General features: G+C 42.2%; 1 protein-coding gene across 1 annotated transcript; it reads left to right on the top strand.

Moving 5' to 3' along the window:
- The first annotated feature begins 1,037 nt into the window (after positions 1 to 1,037).
- On the top strand, positions 1,038 to 19,369 carry LOC137405911 (uncharacterized). The gene is made up of 4 exons (XM_068092375.1): positions 1,038 to 1,274; positions 12,628 to 12,773; positions 14,945 to 16,825; positions 18,426 to 19,369. The coding sequence occupies exons 1-4, from the start codon at positions 1,171 to 1,173 to the stop codon at positions 18,815 to 18,817; spliced, it is 2,523 nt and encodes an 840-aa protein (XP_067948476.1). The 5' UTR covers positions 1,038 to 1,170; the 3' UTR covers positions 18,818 to 19,369.
- The last annotated feature ends 1,365 nt before the right edge of the window (positions 19,370 to 20,734 follow it).

Below are 20,734 nucleotides of genomic sequence, written 5' to 3'. Positions count from 1 at the left end.
TAATGCAGATATGATGACCATCAAATTTTAACCATGATATGTTTTAAGGTTTCCTGCAAGCAATCGAAACCAGGTTTATTTGAGTAAAGAGAAACTAGTCAGGCAAAGAAGTCTCTGATTCATTAGTACTCAGTTTTAGATATCTCTATCCCAGTTATGTTGGCTTTTGTACAGACAGGAAGTAAGCACTATTCTAGTTAGGTTGGCTTTTTGCAGACAAGAAGTAATCTCTATCCCAGTTATATTAGCTTTTGTACAGACAGGAAGTAATTACTATCCCAGTTAGGTTAGACTTTGTACAGACAGGAAGTAATCACTATCCCAGTTAGGTTAGCTTTTGTACAGACAGGAAGTAATCACTATCCCAGTTAGGATAGCTTTTGTACAGACAGGAAGTAATCTCTGTCTCAGTTAGGTTAGCTTTTGTACAGACAGGAAGTAAGCACTATTCTAGTTAGGTTGGCTTTTTGCAGACAAGAAGTAATCTCTATCCCAGTTATATTAGCTTTTGTACAGACAGGAAGTAATTACTATCCCAGTTGGGTTAGACTTTGTACAGACAGGAAGTAATCACTATCCCAGTTAGGTTAGCTTTTGTACAGACAGGAAGTAATCACTATCCCAGTTAGGATAGCTTTTGTACAGACAGGAAGTAATCTCTGTCTCAGTTAGGTTAGCTTTTGTACAGACAGGAAGTAATTACTATCCCAGTTAGGTTAGACTTTGTACAGACAGGAAGTAATCACTATCCCAGTTAGGTTAGCTTTTGTACAGACAGGAAGTAATCACTATCCCAGTTAGGATAGCTTTTGTACAGACAGGAAGTAATCTCTGTCTCAGTTAGGTTAGCTTCTGCACAGACAAGTAGGAATTAATTCTCTTTTGCTCCTTATTTTCTAGGCTGTTGCCGTACAAATGTCTCGGTGGCCATGTGTGGCCAAAGGCTGCTACTGTACAAGCTCCCCAGTATTGGATTGTTCCGGAAGCAAACTTGAGACATTTGACTTATCACAGACAGATCTAGAAAAATTGAAACTATTTCGTGTCCTCAAGCTCAACAGCAATCATCTACGAGAAATACCAGAACTGCACAAATTTGATGAGATTCACACCCTTGACCTCTCAAATAACGATATCACAGAGATACCTTCCGGAATTTTCTCCTCTCTCATGCAACTCCTACACTTAGACATCTCCTTCAATAACATTACCTTGTCTGAAAGAACTGTTAGGACAGATTCATTCCATGGACTGTCTAAGCTCAGGACTCTGAAGTAAGTCAGATATAGCAAACTGATTCTTTTACGGTTGTATTTAGTCTTGATCGATTGTCAAAGCTTTCCTTGTCAATCTATCAATCTATGTACATGTACGTATTTCTCAAAGTTGGTATGTGTGTCATTCTAGCTATAGCTATTAAATTCTTGGAAAAAAGAATTCGTAAAGCAGAAGATTTGTTCTCGGAACTTCCCGTTCGCAAGTCCGACACCTTACGAAGCTTGAGAGATTCGCTAGGTAATATATAGCGCTATATGGGAGCAAATAGGCTACCACTTTTGGTCACGACGCAAAGTGATGGCGGAGCAGTAGCTCCTATTAGTAAGCTTACTTATATTATCCATTGGCAATGTGCCACTGGCTAATAGCAAATGGCAGGCAACTCCCATTATCTCTCATTGTTTATAAGCTGATTTTTAATACCTGGGCAACGCCTGGTAGCACAGCAAGTCATACCTATAATAACAACTAAATTAGCAGTGATTTGGCAAGCTTAGTGACTTATGTTTGCTATACGGATCCACGCATAGCACAAGCACACGCACGCACACTATGTTATGACTATATAAACACACACTATGTTATTAATATATTAACGCATACTATGTTATTACTGTATTAACACACACTATGTTATTACTATATTAACACGCACTATGTTATTACTATATTAACACACACTATGTTATTATTATATTAACACACACTATGTTATTACCATATTAACACGCACTATGTTATTACTGTATTAACACACACTATGTTATTACTATATTAACACACACTATGTTATTATATATTAACACACACTATGTTATTACTATATTAACACATACTATGTTATTACTATATTAACACACACTATGTTGTTATTATAATATTAACACACACTATGTTATTACTATATTAACACGCACTATGTTATTACTATATTAACACACACTATGTTATTGCTATATTAACACACACTATGTTATTATTATATTAACACGCACTATGTTATTACTATATTAGCACACACTATGTTGTTATTATTATATTAACACACACTATGCTATTACTATATTAACACGCACTATGTTATTACTATATTAACACACACTATGTTATTGATATATTAACACACACTATGTTATTGCTATATTAACACACACTATGTTATTACTATATTAACACATGCTATGTTATTGCTATATTAACACACACTATGTTGTTATTATTATATTAACACACACTATGTTATTATTATATTAACACATACTATGTTATTATTATATTAACACACACTATGTTATTATTATATTAACACATACTATGTTATTGCTATATTAACACACACTATGTTGTTATTATTATATTAACACACACTATGTTATTATTATATTAACACATACTATGTTATTATTATATTAACACACACTATGTTATTATTATATTAACACATACTATGTTATTATTATATTAACACACTATGTTTTTACTATATTAATTAAAAGAAGTTATGGACACCCCTCTTGATTACATATATCCGCTAAGAAAATTATCAAAATTAAACCAGCTTCAAATGCCTACCTACCTTAATACACCTGAAAGAAATTGTCAAAACTACTACCTACATGTACTACTGTAGTATTACTGTACCTAAGTGTTTACATGATGAGTCCAATGACGAAGGTACCTAATTCCGTATTAGTGGCTGAACTAAAACTGGATAGCCTGCACGGATGACCACATGGTAGGCAAACTGTACCTTGCAAAAGCTTTCTTTATTATATAAATTGAAAATCGCATTTGCTCCGATAAATCATCCAAACAAACTCAAATAAAAGCTTTTCCATTATGAGAAAGGAAGACAATTACTTGTTTCCCAATTTAATTCTGTGCTATTAAATTATAGCGAATAAATAAGGAAAACAATAAATTGAAAATCGCATTCGCTTACATTAAATTGGCCGATAAACATTTGGTCGGTTTGAAACTTTTGACTTCAGCTGCTTCTCCCATAGAGAAGAAGTGGTTCAATTGTCTTGCCCGCTGAACACTGTGGCAGCTAGTGGCCTAGATAGCCTGACCCGCTGAACACCGTGGCAGCTAGTGGCCTAGATAGCCTGACCCGCTGAACACCGTGGCAGCTAGTGGCCTAGATAGCCTGACCCGATGAACACCGTGGCAGCTAGTGGCCTAGATAGCCTGACCCGCTGAACACCGTGGCAGCTAGTATTGGCCTAGATAGCCTGGCCGGCTGAACACCGTGTCAGCTAGTGGCCTAGATAGCCTGGCCCGCTGAACACCGTGGCAGCTAGTGGCCTAGATAGCCTGACCCCGCGAACAACAGGTTGGGTTTAATTCCAAAAAGGCTTTCGGTGCTGACAAGGAATGACATCCAACCATAATTTGCTCTTCGCAACTATGCATATCTCCAGTTGCAGAGATTTCTTTGTCAATAGAATCAGACTCCAGCCAAGATCATAGAGCAACTGTTTGCGTAAAAATGTTCTTAAAACCCACACAGCCTCTGCTAAGCAAACACCATACTCTATGATTGAGGGCTTAAAATCTATACACAGCCTCTGCTAAGCAAACACCATACTCTATGATTGAGGGCTTAAAACCTATACACAGCCTCTGCTAAGCAAACACCATACTCTATGATTGAGGGCTTAAAACCTATACACAGCCTCTACTAAGTAAACACCATACTCTATGATTGAGGGCTTAAAACCTATACACAGCCTATGCTAAGCAAACACCATACTCTATGGTTGAGGGCTTAAAACCTATACACAGCCTCTACTAAGCAAACACCATACTCTATGATTGAGGGCTTAAAACCTATACACAGCCTATGCTAAGCAAACACCATACTCTATGATTGAGGGCTTAAAACCTATACACAGCCTCTGCTAAGCAAACACCATACTCTATGATTGAGGGCTTAAAACCTATACACAGCCTATGCTAAGCAAACACCATACTCTATGATTGAGGGCTTAAAACCTATACACAGCCTCTGCAAAGCAAACACCATACTCTATGATTGAGGGCTTAAAACCTATACACAGCCTCTGCTAAGCAAACACCATACTCTATGATTGAGGGCTTAAAACCTATACACAGCCTCTGCAAAGCAAACACCATACTCTATGATTGAGGGCTTAAAACCTATACACAGCCTCTGCTAAGCAAACACCATACTCTATGATTGAGGGCTTAAAACCTATACACAGCCTCTGCTAAGCAAACACCATACTCTATGATTGAGGGGTTGCTCAGATTGCGCAGCATATAGAAGATAATCACTGGGCACCAAGTAAGTACAATTTGTTGTCAATATGCTGTGAATCCTGCTGAACACATGATTCACAGCATATTGACAATTTTTCTTTGGACAAAGTAAAACATCTTTTGAATGAGGTTGACTGGGACACCTCGGCTTACCAGATAGAAAGTGTAGATTTGGCGCATAACAACTTTCTAAACATGACTAAAGAAATATTTGACCAAATTGCTCCTATAAAGGAAAAAACTTGTTGTAAGCCCAAAAGCTTTAAAAACTTTTTGGATGCCAAAAAGCTTATTTTGGAGATACGCAAAAAAGACAGATTGTTTGGCGAGTACAGAGCCTACCCCTTCAGTCGTAATTTAAAAAAGAACTACATAAAAGTTAGAAATAAAGTTTTATTCCTTATTAAAAAAGCAAAAGCTGATTATTATTATTGTAATGAAATATCAAAAATTAATGACACGAGAAAGCTTTGGAATTTCATAAATAATGCTTGTGGATGAAACCAAGGTAAAGCTCAACAAATTACTAAGCTTTTAGACTCTAAATCCAAGGAATTAGCCGATGACAAACAAATAGCTACAGAATTTAACACCTATTTTACAGAAATAAAACCTAGGCTTGCGCAAGCTTTTTCTAATATAGATATAAAGCATCAAACTTTAGGGATGAATACATCTACAGATTTTAATTTTCTAGAAGTTCAGAGAGTTATTGCAAATGTAAATGAACACAAAGCAGAAGGCATAGTTGAAATCTGCGAATTTGGTGAAAGCATGTTCACCTGAGTTATCAAACCTTTAGCATACTTATTCAACATGAGCATAAAGCAATGTGTTTTCCTACAATAAAAGGAAATGTGTTAACGATTTACCCATATTTAAAAACCAAGGTAATAAGCTCTTATCTAGTAACTATAAACCTATTTATATTCTGCCAGTTTTTTTCAAAATCTTTGAGCATCTTATTAACCAACAAATCTATAACTACACTATTGTTGTGGAATGTGGTCCACTAGGAGCTGAGCATAGGGCTGAGTTAAGCCAAGCCAAGCTGTCTTCAGTCAGGCATGTTAATGAGGTCGGAGTTCAGCCAAGTAGAACAAGAGCCATGCCGGGTCTAGCCAAGTAGAATGGAGGCGGAGCTCACTAGCTATATAAGCTCGAACATTTGTGTAGAAGAGCAGAGCTTTTCTGGGCTTGTTCATTGCCTGTTACTTGATTCTTTCTTGTACACCTTGATGAACTAAGCAGAAATATATGTATTGTACTCATGCACGAGTCTTGTACTAGTGGAGGAAAGTGAAGGTCACGCAAAACCTTTATACTGGTTTTGTAAACCTTTACACAATTTCTCCCTGGGGGATTTCCCCCCAGGTTGGAAACCACTGCGCTTGAGGGATGTGAAGACAGAGGAAGTCTTCGTAGTTAGCCAACTGAGCGAAGATGCCATACTCGGAATGCTGTTCTTCCTTGCCCCTCAATGCGCTCTCGAGTTTGAGCAACCGGTGGTCCAAGTGGATGGCAGACAGCTAGTCTGCACGGACCGGCATGGGCGGCTGCTACAGAGCAAAGTACAGGTGATAAGGGGGGTAGTGGTTCTCGCCCGGACAGAGATGGCGATACACTGTCGCATCACCACGTGGAACTATTGCCCCATGGAACTAATCGAGGGACCCGACGGACCTCTAGTAGCCAGTAGCCTGAACCAGCCGGGACCCAAGGGACAGGTCATCACCCACTGCATGAACACTACGGATTGACCTTTGATTTTTCAGTCTGGAGCCACTATCGGCACTTACACGGGAGTGGAGACCCCACAGGTTGAGGAGGACAATCCCTTGTTGTGTGACGCCGGTCCGACTTCAATCAATGGAGTGCCGGCTCACCTTGAGGAATTGTTCCAGGCGGCTCGGCCAAACTGTGAGGACATGTGACAAATGTCAAGGTTGGCATCCCTGCTGCGTCGGTATGCCACAGTGTTCAGTACGGGTGACAACTACGTGGTGGTAAGGACCTCGAAGGTGGAACATTCTGTTCCACTTAAAGAGGGCACTCGGCCAATCCGACAACTCCCTCACAGACTCGAACCGAAGATGGAGGCAGAGGTCGAGAGGCAGGTCCAGGATCTGCTCAAACGAGGGCTCATCAAGACAGCCGGAGGAGCTTGGAGCTCCCCCGTGGTTTTGGTCCGGAAGAAGGATGGGAAATGGTGCTTCTGTATTGACTACCGGCGTCTCAACGCCGTAACGGAGCAGAACGCCTACCCGCTACCCAGGATCGATGACAGCCTGGACTCAGTGTCCGGCATTCACTATTTTAGCACGCTCGATCTGGTGAGCGGGTATTGGCAGGTACCCCTGGATGCAGAGGCGCAGGAAAAGTCGTCTTTCTCGACACGGTCCGGACTGTGGAAATGGAAAGTGTTGCCTATCGGACAGACGTCCGCCCCCGCCACCTTCCAAAGACTCGTGGAACGCGTTCTACATGGCCTCCACTAGAGAACGCTGCTGCTATATCTGGATGATATTATCGTCATTGCCCCGGATTTCGATACGCATCTACATCGGCTGGACTCCACAAAGCCAAACTGAAGCTGAAGCCCTCCAAGTGCGAGCTATTGCAAACCCAAGTCTGCTACCTGGGTCATATAGTAAGCCAGGACAAAGTCTCTACAGACTCCGACAAGGTGGAGGCAGTCGCAAAGTGGCCGAGTCCGCACAGAGTGAGGGAACTCCAAGGATTGTTCGGGACGGTCGGCTACCACCGGCAATATATCCCGGCGTTTGCCACGCTAGCGCACCCCTTGCACCGACTGACTGCAAAGGGAGAGCCCTGGAGATGGACTGAGGAAGAACAGGCCGCTTTCAACATGCTGAAGGAGAGCATCAGCACCGCCCCGATCTTGGGCTATCCAGTTCCTCGGAGGCAGTGCATCTTGGACACAGACACCAGCGAATGTGGAGTGGGGCCGTGCTGTCCCAAGTACAGGAGGGCTGCGAAAGGGTCTTTGCCTACTACAGCAAGACTCTCACCCCCTCGGAACGCAATTACCGCTTCACTCGACGGGAGCTACTTGCGGTAGTGAAGGCGGTATCTTGGCCGTATACTTTTGGCCATATCTGTATGGCCAGAAGTTCCTCCTATGGACGGACCACGCATCACTCCGGTGGTTATGCTGGAGGAGAGAACCTTCGAACCAAGTAGCTCGGTGGCTTGAGATCTTGGCGGAGTTCCGCTACATCCTGGAGCACCGGTCAGGGACTCGCCACGGGAATGCAGGTGGATTGAGCAGGCAAACCTGCGAGGACTGCCGGCAATGCGCAAGCATTGAACAGAGGGATGAGGGCCCTTCACGGAAGGAGTTGGCAGGGGAACAAGGGCCGTTGGCCGCGTGTGTACCGACCAGTTGCCTGGATGGGACTCCTGCCCTCGATAGAGCGGGACCGACCCTGGGCAACGTCGCAAACCCTGGGGGGCCGGCGGGCAACCCGCACGGGACTGTCGCCCCAACAGTGGCAAGATTGAACCTGGGTGTCGGAGGTTCCCCCGAGGGGCTATCAGCCCCACCAGGAGTGACAGGACCAAAGGGTGAACTGGCAAGGACACAGGCTACCGGACAGGGACCAGTGGCCATCATGTACCGTGCCATTGTCACAAGAGAGGAGGTGCCAGCAGAACACCTGGAGGTCGAGAGCAGAGAGCTGGACATTCTGCATCGCATGCGAGGCTCTCTGCGCAAACGACAGGACGGCGTGCTGGAAGCACATGTGGACCCGCAGGGCCACGCTAGATGATGCGCCATTTACCCCTCAGCTATGCAGGACACCATGGTGTGGCAAACACACGCCCTGGCTCACTCTGGGGTGGGAAGGACGATAGGTCGCCTCCAACTGACGCGGTACTAGCCCGGACTGACTTCCACAGTCAGACGGCTCATCAAGAGTTGCGAGGTGTGCCAGGCCGCAAAGCATAGAGGGACAAAGGCGGCCAGAGGAAAAAGGAGGCTTTATGCAGGACGACCCTGGCAGAAGGTGGCCGTGGTTCTGGTCGGGCCATTTCCTGTCACACCAAGGGGGAACAAGTGGGTGCTGGTTCTCACCAACCACTTCATCTGGTGGCAGGACGCCTGGTACCTGACGCCATGGCCCCGGTGGTTGTCAATGCACTGGATGAGCGGGTCTTCTGCTACCTGGGATTGCCTGAGCAGATCCACACGAACCAGGGGGTGCAGTTTGAGAGCCAAATGATGGCCGAACTGTGCCAACTCTGGAACATGGGAAAGAGCTACACGACTCCGTTTCATCCACAGGCAAACGAAATCATGGAGCGGAATAACCGGGGACTCGGAGACTCCTTGAGGGTGCTGCTTCTGGCTCGGGGACAGGATGAGTGGGACCTACTGCTCCCCAGCTGATGAGGGTATACAGAGGCACCCCCACTCCGCGACTAGAGAAATGGCCAACATGCTAATGTTGGGACGGGAGCAGAGGTTGCCAGACCAACTGGAAAGCCACCCTCCACCGACCGAGTTCTTTCCTGCCCACGAGCACGCTCTGGAGGTGCAGGGGAGACTGCAGACAGTGCACGAGGCACTACAGCAAAGACAGATGGAGGTGCGGCAAGAAGACAGGAAAGAGCCACCGCTGTACACCCCAGGCGACTGGGTATTGCTCACGAACAAACGCCGGAGACGGGGAGAAAATCCCAAGCTGCAGGCAAAGTTCGTAGGACCATACCAGGTCCTGAAGGTCTGGGGGAACCACACATATCTGGTGGAACGGCAGAGCCAGTCTTTTATTCAGAGCGAAGGAAGGCTCAAACCCCATCATGCTTGCCCAGAGAGGTTGGGACAGGCCCCAGCCACTCCGGAGCCAAGGAGGGGTCTCAACATGAAGGGAGCTCGACACAGCAGGCCGGAGAAAAGGCAGGAAGAGGCCAGAGTGGACCCTATGCCGATAATGCCGCCCCCGAACTGAGAAAGGTTGCTGCTGGAGGCTGCTAAAAAGCAAGGACAGGAGGTAATTCCGGGAGAAAACTCGGCCGGACCGGCGGAAGGAGAACCCCAGAGACGCCAAAGACTCTCTCCAAGTTCGGTAGAAGCCAATCCGTTCTCACTAAAAGAAGTTTCGGGAGAACCGAAATCAAACCCGGAGGAAACCGGAACGACTCCTACACCAGAGACTTCATCAGAACCTGTCCGCCACAACCCAAGGCCGGCCCGGACTACTAGAAGGTCAGATCGGTACGGGAACGGAGTGTGCTACTCGATGGAGTCACCAGCAAATGACCCGGAGGTGGGACAAGAGGACAACCAGGTAGTTCTCATGGTCGCTACCAGGGCCTTTCTGTTGGAACACTCGCTCACCCCGGACGCCCTCAGTTTTTTGGAGAACTTGGATGATGCATGTGATGCGTCTTTGCCAGAACTATTGGCTTCGGTCACCAAGAGCTTGAAAGAAGCTGAGGAAGCCCTATGTGCACCGAAGCCAGTCGAGTCGGTGTGGCAGCAGACTAGGGAGATCGAAAGTGGGAGAAGGCGTCACACGAGCCGAGGCCGACACGAGGCCTCGGCTCGTGTCGGCTCAGCCGCCGACATGAGCTGCCCCGTGGCAGCTGTCTCAGACACGGATGTGGAGGACCTGGGCAGAACCCTGTCAGGAGAGGAGGTCTGCCACGTGGCTACCGTTGGCTCTCTCCCAAGGTCTAGATTGGAGACCATGGTCACCAATGGGGGGAGAGTGTTGTGGAATGTGGTCCACTAGGAGCTGAGCATAGGGCTGAGTTAAGCCAAGCCAAGCTGTCTTCAGTCACAAATGTTAATGAGGTCGGAGTTCAGCCAAGCCCACCCAGAGCCATGCCGGGTCTAGCCAAGTAGAACAGAGGTGGAGCTTACTAGCTATATAAGCTCGAACATTTGTGTAGAAGAGCAGAGCTGTTCTGGGCCTGTTCATTGCCTATTACTTGATTCTTTCTTGTACACCTTGATGAACTAAGCAGAAATATATGTATTGTACTCATGCACGAGTCTTGTACTGGTGGAGGAAAGTGAAGGTCGCACAAAACCTTTACACTATTAAAGAAAACATTATTGCAGAATCTCAATTTAAATTTCAGAGGGAAAGGAAAGGAACTTTGTGAAGTATTGATAGAATTTTCAAACAATACACTTGCAGCTTTAAACAACAGTCTATCTGTTTAGGTATAGTCATTGATTTCTCAAAGGCTTTTGATACAAGAGATCACTCTGTTTTCATTAATAAGCAAATAACTTTTCTCATTCGAGTCTAGAATTAATTCAAAATAGTTTGTCAAATCGTTTTCAAAGTGTTATAATAACTCAAAAAATATCCCAACCTTTGGTAATGAAATGTGGATTACCTCAAAAATCCATACTTGGACCAACATTATTTTTGTCATATATAAATGATCTTGTAAAGGGTACTGATAAATTTAAAACTATTTTGTTTGCTGATGATTTTATTTTATACTGCTAAAAACTTGAATAAAGATGTAGCGGTAATAAACCAAGAATTAGACGTGATAAAAAATTGGTGTGACTAAAACAAACTAACATTGAATGTTGACAAGACTAATTTCATAGTTATTCAAGATCAACAAAATGAATTTCGATTAACAAAAAAGTTTTCGTAAATGGACCAAATACGCAAATGACGGATTGCATAAATTTTTAGGCATTACAATAGATAGTACACTAAACTGGTCAAAACACATAGAACTATTGAGAAAACAACTGCTACAAAGCTTGGGACTTATCTACCAAGCCTTATTGATTTTACCAGAAATGCTTCTTTTGCTTTTATATAATGCTCTAATTAACAGCAAAATAGTTTGTTGCTTGGAATCATGGGAAAATTCTCCACATGGTTACTTGAACAAAATTTTGGTCATCCAGAAGCGATTGCTTAGAATAGTATATCATAAAAACTCTTGTTTTCCATCAACTCTTTTGTTTGAAGGATCTCGTGTTTTGCCTATACATCAACTATACCAACTAAGAATATATCATTTAGCCTTAACACAATTTAAATCTCAAACTAACTTGTCAATGCATTACAACCTTTATCAATCCTTATTTTTCTCACCTTTTCCACTCTCCTCCTCTGCTGGTGGCCATAGATGGGTTGCCTATGGAGGGCCTAGCTATTGTGTGGCATCAGCTTGGAATTCTTTGCCAATTCGGCTAAGGAAAATTGATAGTCATGATGGTTTTAGGGCTGCTTTCAAGCGGTACTTGCTGTACTCTCTGGAATAAATTTGTTCGGATTTCTTTTGCTTAGACAACCATGTTTTCTTCATTAACAATCTCAACCGTTAACTCGGCCTCTGCGCCTCGAATAGCCATGCTACTGCGCATGTGAGCCCTCATTGCACCTTACTATTTTTATCATCTTGTTATGTTACGATTTAATGTAAAATAAAACAAACAGTTATAAACTAAACATTTGCTACTGAGCAATCAATGAATTGCAGAACTACCTGCTTGAGCCTGCCTGAACCTGCCATGAACCTGTGACACTAAGATAGTAACATCTCAGCTTAGTTGCTGCATTTTACACGAATGAAAGAAAGATTTCCTAAACTCAAAACTATAGGTAGCAAAACCAAACTCTGCTGAAATTCAACAACTAGCTTTCTAACTTCACTTCTGCACCATAACTCTCTCTACCTAACGAACTTTTAGAATTAGGTAAATTACAGAGTTAAAAGTTATCTACGTGGCGACTCAGATTTTGTCTCTCAACTTTCAAAATTGAAAAAAAACTTGCAATACTTATATTCTTGGAGTCTTCCAAATTCTGTTGACAGATTAATATGCTAAACATCTTAAGATACACAATTAGAGCTGTTTTAAACATAACCAACTACTTCAAAAGAGATGCATCGGATTTTTGATGATAAGTTCATCGAGCTTTTAAACATCAGTGATGTTCAATGACTGCTGACAAACATGAAAAGTTTAATGATCTCTTCTACGGCGAACAGCATTGAATAATAAACATGGCACAAACTGGTATGACCTGTGATGACATTTGATACTTATAGGATGAAGCAAAACAAGAAGCCAGAAGAGTTTGACTACGCTGCCGTGGCAGTCCTAAATGAGACACTAGAGGAGCTATATATAACTGGGACACCAACATTCAGCAAGAAACTGATAGGGCTCTCCAAACTTAACACTCTCAGTCTTGGTAAGCAGCTCATGTGTATCATATGTGAGGCCTCGAGACTTAGTACTCTCAGTCTTGGTAAGCAGCTCATGTGTATCATATGTGAGGCCTTAGTTGAATGAAATGTTGCGTAGCCAAAAGAAAGGCGGTTGGTATGGCTGGCTTTAAAAAGATGCGCTCTACCTGCTGTAATCTAGTTGTACTCTCTACTATGTTATAAGCCTAGTTGTAATTTCCTCTGCTAGCTTTAATCTTTTCTTCTTTTCACTTTTGTTAAAACCTAAATGAATATTCATCATTATTCCGGTGGCACGAGTGTCATGGCAGCACGAGTGTCATGGCAGCACGAGTGTCATGGCAGCACGAGTGTCATGGCATCACGAGTGTCATGGCAGCCCGAGTGTCATGGCAGCGCGAGTGTCATGGCAGCGCGAGTGTCATGGCAGCGCGAGTGTCATGGCAGCGCGAGTGTCATGGCAGCGCGAGTGTCATGGCAGCGCGAGTGTCATGGCAGCGCAAGTGTCATGACAGCGCGAGTGTCATGGCAGCATGAATGTCATAGCAGCCCGAGTGTCATGGCAGCCCGAGTGTCATGGCAGCCCGAATGTCATGGTAGCCCAAGTGTCATGGCAGCACGAGTGTCATAGCAGCAGGAGTGTCATGTCAGCCCGAGTGTCATGGCAGCACAGTGTCATGGCAGTACTAGTGTCATAGCAGCCTGAGTGTCATGGCAGCCCGAGTGTCATGGCAGCCCGAATGTCATGGCAGCCCGAATGTCATGGCAGCACGGGTGTCATGGTAGCCCAAGTGTCATGGCAGCACGAGTGTCATGGCAGCACGAGTGTCATGGCAGCCCGAATGTCATGGCAGCACGAGTGTCATGGCAGTACTAGTTTCATGGCAGCACGAGTGTCATGGCAGCACAAGTGTCATGGCGGTACTAGTTTCATGGCAGCACGAGTGTCATGGCAGCATGAGTGTCATGGTAGCCCAAGTGTCATGGCAGCACGAGTTTCATGGCAGCACGAGTGTCATGGCAGCCTGAGTGTCATGGCAGCCCGGGTGTCATGGCAGCCCGAGTGTCATGGCAGCCCGAGTGTCATTGCAGCCCGAGTGTCATGGCAGCACGAGTGTCATGGCAGCCCGAGTGTCATGACCACTAGTTGATTAGATATACCTTATTGCAACTATAAAGACACTATGTTTTTACTATATTAACACATACTATGTTATTACTATATTAAAACACACTATGTTATTACTATATTAACACATACTATGTTATTACTATATTAAAACACACTATGTTATTACTATATTAACACACACTATGTTATTGCTATATTAACACACACTATGCTATTACTATATTAACACACACTATGTTATTGCTATATTAACACACACTATGTTATTACTATATTAACACATACTATGTTATTACTATATTAAAACACACTGTGTTATTACTATATTAACACACACTATGTTGTTATTACTATATTAACACACACTATGTTATTACTATATTAACACATACTATGTTATTACTATATTAAAACACACTATGTTATTACTATATTAACACACACTATGTTATTGCTATATTAACACACAGTATGCTATTACTATATTAACACACACTATGTTATTACTATATTAACACACACTATGTTATTACTATATTAACACATACTATGTTATTACTATATTAACACATACTATGTTATTACTATATTAACACACACTATGTTATTGCTATATTAACACACACTATGCTATTACTATATTAACACACACTATGTTATTACTATATTAACACACACTATGTTGTTATTACTATATTAACACACACTATGTTATTACTATATTAACACACACTATGTTGTTATTACTATATTAACACACACTATGTTATTACTATATTAACACACACTATGTTATTACTATATTAACACATACTATGTTATTACTATATTAAAACACACTGTGTTATTACTATATTAACACACACTATGAATGTTCTTAGTGCTGTTACCATGACTCAAATTATACCCATAACTATCACCAACTATCTACAAGTGTTATACCCATAACTATCACCAACTATCTATATGTACTATACCCATAACTATTACCAACTACTGTATCTATAAGTATTATACTCATCAAACTCGATTGTTATGTTTTAGGAGGTTCCCAATGCAATATAACATCAATGACCTACAACGACCAGCCAGCCTTGTCAGCTCTACCACTAGCACGTCTATCAGCAAGAAACTGTAGGATACGAAGAATTGATAGGGCATTTCTACATAACATGAGGGAAACGCTAGAAAGACTGGACTTATCATGTAATCACTTAAAAGAGTTTCTAAGGGAGATCACACTTGGTGTTGGAAGCAAGTTACACACTTTAATCTTAGACAATATAAATCGAGAAGGTGTTGTGTGTCCATGGAACAATGAATCCAATAGTGATCTAGTGTTTCTCAACAACACCGATCTTAAGATGCTCTCCCTTCAAGCTAACCAATTAAAGAGTACAGGAAATCTGAATCTAAGAGATACATGCTCTAAATTAATTTACCTTGATATTAGTCAGAATGACTTTAACGGGGCGGCATTTTACATCGCACGAATTGTACAAGGACAACCTATCCCCAGCGCAGACTTAGCTTTGTTTTACAACAAAAACTTGCAACCACCCGCTCTTAGATTTATAGGAATGCAGGCACTGACGAAAGAATTTTCCTGTGGGAGGTATGACAGGAGAATCTTGAACTGCGATGAAGACAGCCCTCTTTTCTTGGATGACGAGTTTTATTGGAATCATAACCATCAATCAGACATAATGGATTACCAACTTTTAGTCAATGCCATGAGTGCTATGAGTCAGTTAGACTTAACATACATATGGCTAGGGGTCTATTCTACGGATGATGTTGTGAGTCTAATAAGCACTACTTTAGAAAATATGAATGTGAATTACACACCTCACCGAGCTATTAACAACACTATTTATTATCTAGTTCAGGAAGCTGATGGTCTACCAAACATCCCTAGCTACTTACAAAATGTTCGATACTTTCTCACCAATGTTACCACCTTTGCTCTCGGATATAACAATTTTGTAACTGAAAGTGAGCATGAAACTTTGAGTGGTTTCTGTTCAAGCATTTACATGTACCCCAATAATGCTGACACATTGAACTTTTCTTATTCCAACTTTGCCTTCGGCGTGTGCAACCAAGTGATAGGCTTCAAATACCTTACCAATATCTCTTGCACAGAGTGCGGTTTGCAAGGGTGGCAAGACGATACATTCCAGAACATTCCACTCAAAAACTTTGAAGTCTCAAAAAATAAGCTCGGGCGATTTTTACGGGATGATGAAAAGGCGGAAAGGCTGAAAGGTGCTCCTTTGTTAGAGAGACTTTATCTTGGAGAGCAACAAGATGGGGGAATTAAATATTTCAGCAACTCGAGCATTCTATTTAACCAGCCTAGTCTCACACATCTTGATCTACAACGAAACAGCCTACATGCTTGGAATATCTCTATTGCTGCGAACAGACATCTTCTCCTCCTTGATCTCCGTGACAATGAGATATCCTACATTGAGGAGGCCTTTCGAAGAGAGATAAACGATCAGAATGAGGAAACTGCTTTACTAGTTTACCTTGAAGGGAACGACATTCAATGCACAGATCACTCCTCATTGCTATATATTGACTGGCTTCTCAACTCCTCAGCAATTGCTGATGCTCATAAAATCAGATGCGCAGAATCCAAAATGACCATCATGCAATACCTCAGAACCCAACAACAACCTCCAAATGAAGACATTATATACCAAGAGAATGTTCATTTGTTCACAATAATTATAGCAAGTATTTTTGTTTTGACGGTTCTAGGTACGCTGTTGATAGGATGGACCAAGCGATACACAATCATTTATCGATGGTATCATCGAAAAGTGCTCACCTCCAAAAAAGGGGAAGATACCCAAAACAGAGTCAATATCAATGTTTATGCAAGCTACTCAAAGAAGCATTTAGAAGACATAATCTGTAAGTATTATCTACTACAACTGCAGTTTGGTTAAGAAGACCTCTACAAGGTTATTAGTACTGCATTTTACTAGTTACCAATACAAATTGCCGCTTAGCTTAACTAATTTAAAAGTTAACTGACAGCATTTTAAAATTAGATCTACTCATTTGTACATATATACGAAGTGAATGCTCGGTGTTGCAAAGCAATGGCAAAATTTTTGCACAAGAGATTTATTTTAATTAACATGAAAGTTTTGCCAATAAAGTAATATCTATATATTTTTTTAATCAACATATACAGCATTTACCATTTTTACATTTAAATGAAGGTGTTTGTTTATTTCTATGTGTGTCCGATCAATGCAGAATTCAAATATTTGAAAGCTCGAGACATAGCTAAAATAGATCATTGAAAAAATTTTCTACGCGTGCATCCAAGATTTAAAACAGCTTATAAACAGTGGCAGCTAATGTAGTTGCCATTGGTTAAGTTTCTTTACCCAATGAGTTTGAGTAACTTAATCTAGCCTAAATCTTTACTATAATAAGAGCTGTGTTCGTCCTTCCGTCTGGGCATTAAGAAAAAGGGTTGCACCTCACATGTTTTGAACTCCTACATTCTGTGGATGCACAGATGTTAAGCTAATTGCATTACCACTAAGCCACGCAACTAGATTGCCATGGCTTGGAATAATTGTACTTATATTCATTACATGCCACAATCTCTCACGCAATCGTGATCTTCAACCCTGCGAGAAGCCTAGAATCATTCAAGTGTGCTAATTATTTCATAGCACTACTAGTAGGTTGTGAGTGGTAGTAGATAGCACTACTAGTAGGTTGTGAGGGGTAGTAGATAGCACTACTAGTAGGTTGTGAGTGGTAGTAGATAGCACTACTAGTAGGTTGTGAGGGGTGTAGTAGATAGCACTACTAGTAGGTTGTGAGTGGTCGTAGATAGTATTTCATAGCACTACTAGTAGGTTGTGAGTGGTAGTAGATAGCGCACCTGTCAGCAAAACTGTTGTTTTTGAGTTCAATGGCGGGTTCAATGGCTGGGCAAAGTGATTTTTTCATCCATAGAACTTTATTGCTACAACTAGACATACGGATGACAGACCAACAAACGACAAAACAAATACTGAGATTTATATATATATATATATATGGAAGAAAGAATAATAAAGAAGATATAAGATATATATATTATTTTATTATTGCTACAAATGCTAGTTTCTTAAAGGTTGACTTGCAACAAAATTCACATTAGTTATTTAGCATCAAAAGGTTCACCATGTCTTACTCTGCTGCGTTGTAAGCAAAATATGTGGAAACGCGGTTACGAGCTCTTAAAAGCTCAAAAACGATAAAGTTAATATATATATATATATATATATATATATATATATATATATATACACGGGATCTAAAACTGAAACAACAGCTGAATATATGTCTTGCTTTAGCGGACCAATTCCAACTACCTTATTATTTGCGACAGTTAATGGTTGACAGTCTACAGATTTAAGTAGCAAATTCAACTGGTGGACAATTGTTAATTACATTCCTTTTAATTAACAAGATTAACTTTACTGAGTGTCTCTTTGTTATGCAGGTGTGCAGAAGAGACTGCAAGAGAGTGCAAGCCATATCAGCATCATAACAAGAGATCGAAATGCCACACCAGGGCTGATGACCCAAGTCTCCATAGCCAAACTCATCGCCAAGTCTGACAGATTGATCCTGTTTCTCACACCAGATTACCTCGAAGATGCAACCAGCAGGTTTGAATTTGAGCTTTTCAAGCACAAGGACTTGAGCATGCTGACTCTTATTATTTGCGGCATCGAGTCAGTCCAACAGCTGAAGCATCTACCAGCTCTAATAAAGGACATAATTTCAAATGAGAAACATATTGATTGGCCAAAAGGACAGTGTACAGGAAGTGCATCTAAGGAGCGGGCAGCAGTAGAAGCGCTCTCACAGAGACTCGGAAGTCCATGTTAACAGAGCATGTAGTAGTGGAAAAGACTGCATGAATCAGCTGTCAGGCCAAGTTTTGTTAAGGAAATGCAAGGCGATTGCCTGGTAAAAGCACCAAATAGGTATTATAGTTTTCAGACAGTTTCTATAGCATGTAGTAGCAAAAGTGTCATTTGGTTTTTGAACTGTCAGCTTATTGCCGCATATGCATATGAAAACAAAGCTCTAATTTATCATACTGTGTGCCTGCTTGACTTTGTATATACATATTATACATGTTTTATGTATATATATAAATTTTTTTTAAACAACTGGATTAACTTAGACACTTTCATCTTAAAAATCGTCTAGCTTTATATACATATATAGATACATAATGTTTGTAACATTATGTGCGCCTGCTTGATTTTGCTACTGCATGAGTTTTGCATATATCTTATATATAACCATATTATATATATGCATATGTATACATACGTAAAGGACCGACCGAGTTTGTCTACCTGCTCCCCAAAATTCAGACCACTTGAGTAAAAGGCAATAAGAGTATACATTTTGCAAATATATGTAAGGATATAGTCAAATATGCAATAAACATATAATTAACTGCACAGTGTGAGACTTTCAAGTGTTTTCTCTCTCGCTTCTGCGGTGTTTTATATAGTCTTCTGAATTAGTTAGGCTTTGCCCCTTGGTTGTAGGGCCGATTCGACAGTCGACCCTCAGCCGACCGGAAACGTTACCAAGGGCTGTATCATCTATCGAGGTCAGGCTCGGCCTGGTCGTGGCGTTCATCGCCTCGGTCTCAACAGTCTTTTCCATTGTTTCTAGCGATCAGTCACCACACTCTTCCTCCTCAGAAGAGGCCCAGGAAGCCATCCACTCAGAGCCGGAAGAAAAGATAATCTGGAACCAGAGCTGTTGCTGTCCAGCCTCATACTCGAGGCGGAGACCTTCTGCTTCTGCGAAGACACAATCCTCTTCCTTCAACATCCGGGTAGAACTAGGTTAGTGGTTCGCATGGCCAGCTTCTTCCAGGGACAGCTGTCTTTTAGTAGCTGGCAGACTCGCCCTTCCTGGCAGTGATACAGAGGCTGGTCTGCGGACGGGCATCCTAGAACATGAGCCAGTGGTTCTGAGCGTGACTCGGGCTGTGCCAGAGTCTTCTCTGTTCGTCTAGAAGGCTTGGTAGTCAGGCTGTACACAGGCTGATCCAGCCATCAGCAGATCTAGACTGGCTCAGTTGTGGAGAAGCGACTTTTGATCGCCGAATCAGCTTTGGCTCCGATGATTCCATTGGTCTCTCGACTTGGCGCTACTACTCGATACCACTGGTGTGGGTTGGCTGTCCACTTTGACTGGCTTAACTTTTGGCTTCTTGCAAGGCCAGTGAGTCGCTAAGTGGGTGTACACGGGTTCATCAGGGATTTGGCAGGCCATCTTTTTGTTTTTAGAAATGTCTTTCACTTGGCCTTGTCAATGAAGTATATGGAAATCCCGCACTAGCCACATCTATGTGCCCCTTGGTGTGACATCATTTGGTTGCGTGAAACATGCTGACATCGACTGGGACACACGACAATGGCAAAGTACTTTAGAACGTGTTTTCGACGTCTCTGGATGCTGGTGACGCGCCACACAGTCCGCAAGTGCTGGGCTTGTTCTTCATGGCTTTGGTTGTTCTTGTCTAGGTGGTGCCACTAACGAAATGCTCCACCCTAATGACGTCCTTTTGGCTGGTTGAGTAGGTATGTTCTCCAACTCCAATGCTGGCATCCTTATCCTAGCCTCAATGCAAGTTGCGATTGGCTCCTTAGTTAACTCTGCCTTGGTCACGCAAAAGATTCGAGCCGTTCTGGCAAGCCCAGCCTTCTCAACCTCTTCCAACCAGTTGAGGGTTTTGTAAATCTCGAGTGAAAGAGACTCAACTTTACTTGGCTG

Source organism: Watersipora subatra, chromosome 10, assembly GCF_963576615.1.
Source record: "Watersipora subatra chromosome 10, tzWatSuba1.1, whole genome shotgun sequence".
NCBI lineage: Eukaryota > Metazoa > Bryozoa > Gymnolaemata > Cheilostomatida > Watersiporidae > Watersipora > Watersipora subatra.
The sequence above is the reverse complement of the archived record's forward strand: the minus strand, read 5'-3'. Positions and strand labels throughout refer to the sequence as shown.